This window comes from Ochotona curzoniae, unplaced genomic scaffold (genome assembly GCF_017591425.1).
Source record: "Ochotona curzoniae isolate NIBS_2020 unplaced genomic scaffold, NIBS_Ocur_1.0 contig_21, whole genome shotgun sequence".
NCBI lineage: Eukaryota > Metazoa > Chordata > Mammalia > Lagomorpha > Ochotonidae > Ochotona > Ochotona curzoniae.
In genome coordinates this window covers 1,824,953-1,837,537 of record NW_024465322.1, presented here as the reverse complement: position 1 = coordinate 1,837,537, position 12,585 = coordinate 1,824,953, and the positions used below count along the sequence as shown (strand labels likewise).

Sequence of the window (12,585 nt, the reverse complement as noted above, 5' to 3'; positions counted from 1 at the left end):
GTGGTTATTTCTTATCATTTTTGTGGTGTTTTCTGTTCAAGTTTGAATGCAAGATTTCTAAAGATTTGTGTTGTATATGTACATAGAAGCTTTATCTCCAGGAGAGAGATAATCATGACTGCTTTTTAATTCTCTTTGACAAAATTATAGCCACTAAACCTAAGGATTTGGAACTACGATTTTTTTTAAAGTCCGATTTATTTTATTATTTTTTTTAGCATGTGTGCTGCCAAAGTGAGCAATTCTAATTAGTACTTTTAATGGGAGACAGACAGAGAATTAGAGAGGGTGAGACTGAGAGAAAGAAGAGTTCTGCCTACTAGTTCACTTCCCAAATGGTTGCAACAGTCAAGCTTGTACCATGTTGTTTCTGAGAGCCAAGAAAAAAATATGTGAGCAGACTCTTGCTGCCTCTCAAGGTACATGTTAAGAGGAAGCTAGAAGTGTGTGGAGATCAGGAATGAAACTCAAGCACTTCATAATGGGATGTAGGAATCCAAGGTACTCTCTTAGCTCCCTCTCCTGATTTATTTGTTGTCTTGTATTTGATTGCCAACCCTCCGTGTATTTCCAGATTAAAACTGGGCCATATTCATCTTCATGAATGAAACAGTTACATAGTTTAAATCAACAAATATAACATAGAATTCATTAAAAGTTATAGAAAATGCAGTGAAATATCTTCAGGGGTAGATTAGGAACGCAACCATGCAGGAAATTGCAGCTGTTTTTCAAAGTTTGAAATGGGAACAATATTTTTATTATGAAATGAAAGTGATCATTACGAATGGGCTTGGCATCTTTGCCTATTCTTGTTGGAGCAAATTTTGATATCTATCCTCTCATCATTGGGAAAGGAAGCATATATCAGAAAACAAGATGCTCAAACCAGAATTTGAGTCTAGTTGAAGTTGCACGTTAAGCACCGCCTAACATGCTTTTCTAGCTAAAGTGTTTGAGTGTTTCCCAGGTCTGCTAAAATGAATAAGCTTTAACTTGCATTTTCTAGAAATCACTACATGATAACCCACTACAAAGAATGACTGGATTTATATGTCTCTGCTCCCCAGGAACAAGCAGACTACAGTTCCACTGGACAACACAGCTGTGAATAGTGGTGATGAAATTAGGGGCTGGTAGGAGAGGCTGGTTAATCCTCCACCTTCAGGGGTGACATCGCATATGGGTGTGAGTTCATGTCCCCGCAGTTCAGCTCCCCTTCTAGCTCCGTGCTGGTGGTCTGTGCCAAGGACTATACTGAGAACTTTATTGTGTTTCCTTAACTCCTACAAAGTTATCACGCGCTTGCATAAATTAAGGGCCTACGTGCTATTGCTGCCTTGTTGATGCTGCACTAACAGGAATCTGGAATCAGGAACAGGAGCTGCGCAATTAACCTAATACTTTAACATGGGCTGCTGGCTGCTGCCCTGCCACGTGAAATGCCCGCATCTAAAAGATGCAATGATTTTAGTGCAATGACTTAGTGGCCATGCTGATAACTCAGTGTCAGAATGGGGAAGGGAAATTATTGGAGAAGATGCTGAAGCAATCCAGTTGAGAAATGATGAGGCAATATTACTGGACAAATTCTTTACTAATATCCTGAAATTTAAAATGTCATTGCGGGTTCAATTTTGAAATTACATAAAATACATTTTATTTATTTAATTTTGTCTTTTGTTAACTGTTTGTTGTTTCATTTCTTAGGTTGGTCAGCTTTACTGCAGTCTTATTTAAAACCAAAAGCTTTTGTATATGAGATACCTCTGTAACTATATATGTGCGTATCAGAGATTCTTTTTCTAAGTTTTTAAAAAATTCGTTTATGGTTTATTCAATGAGAAAGCTTCAGTTTTTTCTAAAGCAATAACTAATTTTGTTTAATTCATAGAAAATGAAGAGTTCTATAGATAACAGACCATATGATGATTTAAACTGTATCAAAACACTGCTGATCGGTGGGCATTTTCTCATTTAATACATACAAAGGAACAGATCTCTTTAACATGCAATTTAAAATGGATTCAAATATGTTTCTGCATATCATCTTCCTTCTTTCTTCCTCTTCTTTAGCAACAATTGTGTGAAATTTTTTTTTAAGATTTATTTTGTTTTTTCTTGGAAAGGTAGATTCACAGGGAGAAGGTGATACAGAGAGAAAGATCTTCTGTCCACTGGTTCACTCCCCAAGTGCCCACAATGGCTAGAGATGAGCTGATTTGAAGCCAGGAGCCAGGAGTTGCTTCCAGGTATCCCATGTGGGTACAGGGTTCTAAGGTCCTGGGCCATCCTCTACTGCTTTTCCAGTCCATAAGCAGGGAGCTGGATGGGACATGGAGCAGCAAGAATATGATCCGGCACCCATATGGGATCCTGGTGCAGGCAAGGTGAGGATTTAACCACTAGGCTACTGTGCCAAGCCTGCAACAACTGTCTTTCAGGTTTTTCTATTATTGACATTTATGGAGTTTAGCAATTGTTGCTTGTCTCAAGTAACCCATTCTCATTTTACTTAGAGGTTATATTAATGCATTATAGCACTTGTATGTTCAATATTTTCTTATTAAGAAATTCAGGTCTATTATGTCACAAATAAGAAATCTGAGAAATAGTACAGCGACAATATTCACCATCCATGTTGGTAATAATGTAAAATAAGCATTCCATTCCTGCTGTCGGTCTGATAACAGCAATGTTCAAAGCAGTGTTTCCTCGAAAATTCAATTGTATCATGGTTTTAAATGTTTCATGGTTTTGGCTCTTGGTATTGTAATCCTTGATGATTCTCAGTTGAGTGTAGTAAAAGTACAACTGCTTTTTCTATTTTCCTATTGAGAGGGACAATGTAAAGAATACGCACAAGCTACAATATGACCCATCTCTTCTGTAGCTATTGGAAAATAAAGCAATCATTTGTGTAGCAACCGTGACGCCTCTACCAACGTCCCTTATGTGAGGACGTCAGCATACAGCACGCGGCATCCATTGGCAGCGTCTCAATGGATCAACTACCTAAGCAGACTTCAAACAGGAAGCACCTACTTCATTTGTTTAACGATTGTGCTTTTTCCAGACTCCCCTGCTCCTGCAAGAAAAAAGAGCAAAATGTTATCAACAAACTCAAAGTAGTTGTACGGCAATTAAATCCTGACGATGACTTTCTTAGGCGAGAATCCTTAACAGGTGCTTCTCCTGGTCTAACTTAAAAACCAAGTGGCATACACCATCATGGAAAAACATGGGGCAGCATTTGACTGTAATTCAGAGAGCTTCCGATGTTGTAAGCCAAGAAAAGTGTATTTCACAATCTCTTATTTTCTTAGCATATTTTTTCATATACATTTTTTTGGTTAAAGTGGTAAAAGAAAAATATCAAGTTATGTTTTATGTATATATGTAAATATATGTGTATATATATATTTACAAAATGTTTTAATTCTTCTGATTAAAAAAAAATGGCCTCTTGTCTACAGCACCGTGTATACGTTGGGACACAGATACAATTCTTTTTGTTTAAGCAAAAGAAGGTTGCAACAATGGTAAGTAAACCTAGGGAATTTGTATGGTAAAAGCAGTTATGAGGGAGTTTCAAATGGGTTTCATAGTCCTAGAAACAGGATTTGGGGACTGGCAGGTATGAGGGGCGGGGGGAAATGACAATGACACCATAGAAAAGCATTTGTATTTATTCAAAACATGTATTACAGGCTCTCTTAAGAAATATTAGACTTTATGTTGATTTCAGCTCTGCAAACATCATATAAAGGAGAACGATATGGATAATTCTTAAAAGATAAAACATCAGCCTTTAGTGATAAATCAGTTGTTTCAGACAAAACAAAATGGAAGTGTTTGAGGCTTAATTCTGCCCTGCACCTGTGTGTGTGTGTGTGTGTGTGTGTGTGTGTGTGTGTGTTCATACGCACCTGTGTGCAAGGTCTTCAGAAAGTTCTTTCATTTCTTTGATGTTTTTCTTGTTTGAGGATACTTGAAAAGGTTTGTGAAAAAGGTGAATGAAAGATAAGGTTTTTGGAAAGCTAGCAAACACGGAAGTACTCTTTACCCAGCACAGAAAATAAAAAATCCACTTGTTTATTTTTACTGAAACTGTGACATTCTACAAACAAAAGTAATCTGAGTTCGGTATTCCCAAATTTCAGAATTCCATTCCAATTATATTCCAGGAAATGATGCCTCAGCAGAACTTATCTAAGTTGTTAAAACATGTCACAATTTGATCTTATTTTCCCGATCCACTTTGACTTTTTTCCAAGCACTTATTTTAGACGCTTACAAGTTAATCAAACACAACTAAGTTTTTTTTTTCTTAACCATATCCAACAACATTATTTCTACCATTTCAGTGCATTAATGCAGATTCATGATGTCCTTCTGCGAATCACAACTCCCCCTGGTCCTTTAAATCTTACGGGACTGGCTCTGGGACTCCTGTGGATTCCAGACCTACCTGGCAAACACTCAAGCACTTCACAACAACAGCATGGTATCTGCACGTAACCTGTGCATAGCCTTCCGTATTTGTCCCATCACATTCAGTACAGATGCACCATTTTTCAAGTATTTTTGACCCACTGATGGTTAAATCCATGGATGTAGAGCACATGAGATCAGAGGTGGACTGTGAGGTCAGATAGTCATCTGATGACAGCAGGAGCTGGTGTAAGTTACATCTGAGGACAGAGTTTGGGCTATGAGATTCCGGTTCTTTGCAATTTAGCTGTCTCTAAGTTTAAGCAGGAGAATATTTAACAAAAAAAACAGAGCGTGTGGTTTTTAATGAAACTGCATCTCCAAATTAACATTTTTCGTGAAAGGGCATTTAAAAATATTTCTGGAGCATTCTTGATCTAGATACTGACTTTGGTATTCTAGGATAGTGAGTTATACTGTAACGGGAGCCTTGTTAAAATCTCTTTTATTAATAGGGAGCTCTGTTACAAAGTGATTTCAGAAAGAAGTTCTCACAGTGTTTCTAGGTTTTAGTTCACAGTAGTCCGTCCATTCCTGCCGCATGAGATCATGTCACAGAAACAAATATAAACAATGTGTTCACATACACTGGGAGTCTCCTGAAACAACCACTTCCTTCCACATTGTAGTCATTCCGGACATTATTTTCTGGGTCAGGAAGTCCCAGACTATTTTGATGAGATTATTTTAAAGGAAGAAAGTTATTTAGTTAATTGCATTAAGTCAATTCATTTGTACTTGAATGCTGAAACCATACTTTATAATCAACAAGAATGGATTAGAATTTTGTTCGCCTTTTTATTTGTACATATCAAAAACAATTGCAAAGCTGCTTAATACCTACACTTGTAATTGAACATCAGGAGAGCAAACGCACGGCTTGATTTTTGCTACCGACAACTGTTAAGATGGGTGAAATGAGACTGGAACCTTTAATTTATAATCATGCATTTCATGGTTTCTAGACAGTGTTGAAATTACATAATTGTACAATGAAAAGAAACCTGAAAACTGTCAGCCTGTACACCTTTCAACCTTTGCCTGAGAGGAGAATGCAAAAAAAAAAGCTGATTATTTTGATTCTCAAGTCCAGGTCCATCGTCAAACAAACAAACTGTATCTCCTAACGCCCACGTCAGTGCCATGGCAAATCACTGCCTTTTACCTTTGCATTTGTAATGTCAATACTAAAAAATAATAAAATTATTTCAACAATTCTTTGCTAAACTCATGGGTTGCAGTCATTTCAAATGAATGAAACAGAATACTGTCATACCGGAGTCCCAGTGTCAGGTTAGCACTCATGACTGTCGTAGTGAGGAATTGTCAGCGCAATATTTTTCTCACTGACTTTATTCTATTCATTATTCCTCCTGCTCATGGGTTAATAACAAAAGTATGTGTCTCTTCTGTATAGTGGCTTTCCAATTGCATCGTCTCATAACGAACATAGAATCGACAAACTCGAGGTTCTGTGTTTCAATATATTTGCGCTTACCCTAATGTGTGACTTTGAGTGTCTTGATTAACCTCTCTGGGAGTTGACTAGTTCATAAAATGGCGTTATCCATATCTACCTCTTAGGGTTTTCGGGGAACCAAATTATAGAAATAACATATTCTAATCTAATATATGAGTATAGTGATCTCAAACTATTTTTCATTATCTGAAGAATATTTTTAGAGAATATGAAGTATGAGCCGTTCCATTCTTGGATCCACATTTGTGCAATGTGATGCTAAACCTCTTAACCCGTGAAGCACACCATTTGCAAGTCATTGTTCTTCTGAAATGCTGTTATTTTGTGCATTAGTTGTAAGATTTATGACCTGCCCTGATTTTCTGGTGGAGCAAGATCAGGAAGCAACCTAGATCCACTTGCATTTAAGCAGAACTTTTCTTAGTAAGCTTTATGACTCATTTACCTTTATTTTTGACTTTGCAGTTTTATCACATTCTGTATTCCACATTGTGTCTGTAGTATTTAAACTTTTCCTACTTTCCTCACATTGACATATATAATTGATTCTGGAGCTCAAAAAGATATTTATTAAATCCCATTTTATTGGTTTTCGGCAAACATGTATGCTAGTTAACCTTCTCTTGTCATTGTAGCCTCTTAAACTAATTTTACTTGAGTTTGCAATGTATCTATTATTGTTCTTCACCAGAATTCCTGTTGAGAGTATGGAACAAAAGATGGCCAAGAGAATGGTACTATGTGTGTCATAGCAGGAGACCTTTCTGTTAACAGGAAACCCGTTAATCATTGTCAGTCCTTGTTTACTGTCTGGGGGAAATGCTTACCATTCGTCATCAAAGACGATAATACACCGAAGGCTTCCAAACATTGTCTTTATTGGATTAAAGGAATTCACCTATATTCTTTTTTTAAAAATTTTTATTGGTAAGTCAGATAAACAGAGAGGAGAAGAGGCAGAGAGGAAGATCTTCCATCAGATGATTCATTTGCCAAATGGCCAAAATGGCTAGAGCCAAGCTGATCTAAAGCCAGGAACCAGGAACCTCTTCTGAGTCTCCCACGTGAGTACAGGGTCCCAAGACCTTGGGTCATCCTCAACTGCTTTTCCAGAACACAAGCAGGGAGCAGGATGGGAAGTGGGGTTGCCGGGATTAGAACTGGCACCCGCATGGGATTGCGGTGTGTTCAAGGAGAAGACTTTAGCCACTAGGCTACCAGATCAGGCACAAATTCACCTATATTCTTAATCCTGATAAGTATGTTTTGATCACAAATGGCTGGAAAAATTTAATTTACTACCTATCCCCAACTTCTGACTTACATTATATAATATTAATTGATCTCCTGAGAGTCATTCAACCATGCATTCTTGGAAAATACCTCATCCAACTTTTGTTTAATTTTGCAAAATCTTGGCAATCATTTATTGATATTTGCTTCGTTTTTTATATCTATATTTCAGAGAATGGTTTGCCATGGTCCTCACTGTTGGAGTCATCAAATAGTAGGCTGAAAAGAATTTCTTAAGAATCGAAGTAACTGTTAAATGCTTTGTCACTGGGTTTTTTGACAGAGCTCATTTGAAAAGCAAACCCTACAGAAGTGTGAGAAAATGTTGTTTTAGGGTCTTTTGTACTATTGACTTTTACCAATCATTGATACTTTGTCCTATTTCTTTGCTTCTCATACATACGCAATTTGACATATACATATACAGCCACTCAATTTTATAGGTTTTATTTCCCTGAAACTTTCAAAAGTAATCAGATATTTTCATCAGCAATATTTTACAATTATCTTTTTTGGAATAAAAGCCATTTTCTACAAAGCTATGATATTATTCTGCACCTGTTTTATGTTAATCCCAAATACTATGAAACCAATGCATTTATTATTCATTTTTAAAAAGATTTTTTAAAAATGCTTTTAGGGGCTGGCACAATAGCCTAGCAGTTAAAGTCCTCTCCTTGCACATGCCAGGATCCCATATGAGCGCAGGTCCTAGTCCCGGCTGCCCCGCTTCCCATCCAGCTCCCTGCTTGTGGCCTGGGAAAACAGTCAAAGATGGCCCAAAACCTTGGGACCCTGCACCTGTGTGGGAGACCCGGAGGAGCTCCTGGCTCCTGGCTTCAGATGGGCTCAGCTCTGGCAGTTGCGGCCACTTGGGGAGTGAACCATCAGGCGGAAGATCTTCCTCTCTGCCTCTCCTCCTCTGTATATCCGCCTTTCCAATCAAAATAAATAAATCTTAAAAAAAATGCTTTTCATTCCTGCCATTGTATTTCTTGCTTTCAAGATTCAATCTTTTTATACCTTCTGTTATTCAGTAATTTAAATTCTTTTAATCTGATCATTTCCTTGTAATAGTACTTTTATTTTTTTATTTTATTTTTACTTTGGACACATTTTCTGAAGTCTAGAATCATTTTCTTACATAATGTCCAGTAACCTCATTATTGGATTCCACAAAAAGCTTTAACATAATCTAATAACAATGTTGCAGTTTTTCAGTGTCACATTAGTGAGTCAATGGCATCAAATTAATTTTTATATCTTAGCATTCATAAGTACTTACTTGTATAAGACAATATCACAACCTTCAGAAATCTGTGTAATTTTTCAGCAACCAAGCCACTTAAGCATGTTTCATTTATGAGAAAGCATACATTATAGCTATCCTATTTTATCTTTTTAATGACATTCAATTTCAGTACTCCAAACATCAGATTTTATGCTTTTTAAAAATCTGGTAGAATTTACAGCTAAATTAATAATTTTGGAGTGTATATTGAAAAATTTAAAAGCAGAGTAGATCTTTGGATGTTTTAACCACTGAGACAGACCAGGCAGAGCATGGCTACAACACTGGTTGGCCTACATGTGACATGCGTTGGAGGAAGCCTGTCCGGGCTAACCAGCTGTGTCCACTGGTGCATGCGTGAGCCACAGCAAGTACAGGCTGCTTGGGCTTTGCCGCAGCATCTGCTGACAGGTACTGGGACTAGGGGCAACTTTGGTTAAGTTAAACTGCAGAACCACCTAGGAAGTGTAAGATCTGAGACTGGGAGTGGACCCAGCAGGGAAAATGTGGGCACCTTTCTGATGGGCTGCAAATCCCACTGGTGAGCATGAGACGAAGGAAGGAAGGAAGGAAGGAAGGAAGGAAGGAAGGAAGGAAGGAAGGAAGGAAGGAAGGAAGGAAGGAAGAAAGGAAGGAAGGAAGGAAGAGAGGGAGGAAGGGAGAATGAAAAGGAAAACAGGAAAATAAAGGCTAATTATTACAATTTTAATGTACATACTTAAAACATTTTAATAACTTCTTGCAGACTTCAAGCTAAAATAAATTTCTTATAACATATGTTGCTCTTTTTTTTTTAAGTTCCATTTCCACATGCCAAGAACTCACAGGAATAGCTTAGATTCCAATTCTGTCATTCCTCCATTCGTCCCAAACGCATGTTTCATTGTGTTAAGCCACAGGAATTCCATGAAGTGCAAAGCCAACTTTGCTCTCCGTTCTCACACGGTCTAACATGCTGGGATCAGTTTCAAATGGACACAGCTAAAAAGAGGAGACTTTACCCTGATGCAAACTAAGGTTTGGGACTCTTAATATATTGCTGAATAAAATTTCAAACCAGAATTTCTTAACGTTGGGGAAGTTATATCGTAGCCCGTAACTCTAGAATACCAGCAGTTCTTATGAAATCTGTCCCACTCATATCCAGACATATGAACTGAAAAGAGAGAGTCTAATTAAAGAAAAAAAAACAGAGTATAAATAAAAAGTATGATTTAACCAGAGTTATATGTCCTCTTTGCTCTTAGTTATGTGTCTACATGGGATACAAAAGAAGGAAAACTGTAGGCATTGCATCTGATTTATTTCAGAGTTAAGAATCTATTATGCAAAAGCAAAAAGCAATCTGTCTGAATGTTTACACTTTATACAAAATTCTAACAGCCACTACATCTCTGAGGATTGTAGCTTTCACAAGCTCATCCTGAGAAGGCACAAAAGTGCATAAAATCTGGCAGAGTCATTGACAAATCAATTTGACCTTAAAGACTTAGAACATTTTCTGCTCTAGTGGTATAAAATTCCATTTCCTCACTCTGCTATGCCGTTAAACCCCTTTAGCCATTTATGCTGGGTAAGCAGTATCGTACCAGTTACTTTATAGGAATTTAGATAATGTCAGAATCATTATAATTCTCCTACTGCCACACTACACAAACTTGCATGCTTTGCAAAAATATTCGTTTGTCGAATAAGTAGGACAATTTAGGAACTTTGGAAGTGTGCAGTACCTGCATTAAGTCGAGGTACACTAGGGAACTCTGTCTTCGCTCTCCACACTTAATCCAAATTTCTGACTCTAACAACTAGATAATTGGCATGATTTTTTTCAACAATAATCAGATGGCTCAACTAAAAGTAATGTGACCTTTACTGCATAGCACTTTCCAGATTCAGAATAAAAAATTTTAGAAGCAATTGGGAGAAACACTTACGATGAGTTTTTTCCCCATTATCATTCTGGAAGTTGCTGACTAGAAACTAATTATAGTATTGTCACTGTAAATGGTAGAATTAATGTTCATGATGCATAAAATGTTGCACAGAATGTTTTTAATATGAAAAACTGAAAGTTGTTTTTTTTCCCCAAACATCCTAGGGGGTCTAAATCTATCTTATAGCACAAAAATTTGTAAAAATGCAAAGGAAAATTATGTGATCATGTGATTTAATTCAAGCTGAAATGTGACATGTAAGGCAAACAGAGGTGTAGGAAAAATGGAAATATGACGTACATGGTTTAGTCCAGACTGATGTTTTTTTTTTTTAACTGAAGACATTCTTCCAATGATGGAGCAAATCCAGTAGATTCTAATGGCAAAGTGATTAGAAAGTGTGAGTTTGGAAAAGTTTATGTTCATTCCACCAAGCATTTTTACAGCATCTTTTTTTTTAAAAAAGGTTTATTTACCTTTATTGGAAAGTTAGATTTAAAGAGAGAAGGAGACACAGAGAGAAAGATCTTCCATCTGCTGGTTTATTTTCCAAGTGACATTTATGGCCAGAACTGAGCCAATTTGAAGCTGGAAGCCAGGAGCTTCCTTGGGTCTCCCACGCACCTGCAGGGTCCCAAGGATTTGGGCAATCCTCTACTGCTTTCCCAGGCCACAAGCAGGGAGCTGGATGGAATGTGAAGCAGCCAGGATTAGAAACAGTAGCCCTATATGAGTCCATTGCCCAATGTGATCCTGGCACATGCAATGCAAGGAGTTAGGGAACTAGGCTACCATGCCGGGCCTTTTATGGTATGTTATTTAGGCTAAATTGTATATAAAAATGAGTTTACAGAGCTTAATGTTCAACTCCAAAATGGGAATGAAGCAGAATTTTATTACAAAAACTTAAGTCTAATGCAATGTCAGTTCAAGTTAAATGTTTCATGAAATTCTATACTATGCTTTTTTTTTTTTTGATTGGTTAATTGGTCATCTATTGTATTTAGAGTTGTGATAAAGCACTGTGCCAAATGCTAAGGGAATAAAGAAGCAGGAAACAAATCCTGACCCATATGAATGTTGTAAATAGTGTAAATGGATTTAAATGGAATATTTGTAAGTGTACAGACATTACAAAGAGAAGCACTCAGGAGTCTGAATAATATTATTACCATAAATCAAGAAAACTTATCAATACTCTTTAAGTAACTTGAGATGAATTGATTTTACTGTCACCAGTAAATAAATAGCTTATTAGCTTTGCTGAAAAATAAACATTTCTGAACAAATAAGCATAATACACAACTTTGTAGCTGGTAATTAGGCAGCTGTTTTCAGTATTAACATGAGAGTCAGGAAATGATCAAGGTACAATAAAACAATACATTTTATAAAGCTTCTTTTCACAAGAGTAAATAATATTGCAGGCAGAATATTCATTTCCTTGCTTAACAAAAATGAAATAAACCACTAATGACAAAAATTATTAAGTATTTATAGAGCATACATTTTCATAATAAATTTCCCAGATGATAATACTCTTGAAATGAAAGGTTGAGAAAAGCCAATACAATAACAGAAGAAGAAATAGATTTGTGAACGCAAAAGCAAAAACAAAAACACATCCCTTACCTAAGAGTAGCAACTTGACAGTTCTTGCGTCTCGCTCAGCATCTTCCTGGAGCTTTTTCTCCAACTCTCTGGACCGCTTGGCTGACTCCTTGCTCTCTGAACTGATCCCGCTTCCCATCTTGTGGTGTCAGTTGCCTGTGACTTGACTTGCTCTAAGTTTTTCTAAGGTAGAGGACCACTCTGGCCTGGACACAGGACGTCAGATCAGTGCCTGCCAAGGAAGCCAGCAGCCCGTACCTTGTGCTGTGAGATCTGGTTTGACTACGGGGATGCTCTCTCTGCTCTGTCACCTGATCCAGGAAAAGAACCAGCCAGCCATGCTGGATACTCAAAAGGAAATTCATTATGCTTCCAAATTAATGTTCACTTCTGGCACATCTTCACAAACATTCTGATTTTCCTTAAACATAGCTTGCTATAATGTCTGAAACTGTCAAAAATCTATGCAGTCAATATGACTT

At 37.1% G+C, this 12,585-nt stretch overlaps 1 protein-coding gene across 1 annotated transcript in view; it reads right to left on the bottom strand.

Annotated features, from left to right (window-relative positions):
• GNAT3 (G protein subunit alpha transducin 3) overlaps nucleotides 1-12,376 on the bottom strand; it is a 29,373-nt gene extending 16,997 nt beyond the window's left edge. Inside the window, exons 1-2 of the mRNA XM_040971380.1 lie at nucleotides 12,125-12,376; nucleotides 3,046-3,088 (exon numbers count right to left, since the gene is read on the bottom strand). Of these exons, the coding sequence (XP_040827314.1) occupies nucleotides 3,046-3,088; nucleotides 12,125-12,242 (161 nt within the window). The 5' untranslated portion in view covers nucleotides 12,243-12,376. The remainder of the gene's footprint in view (nucleotides 1-3,045; nucleotides 3,089-12,124) is intronic.
• Nucleotides 12,377-12,585: the final 209 nt, after the last annotated feature.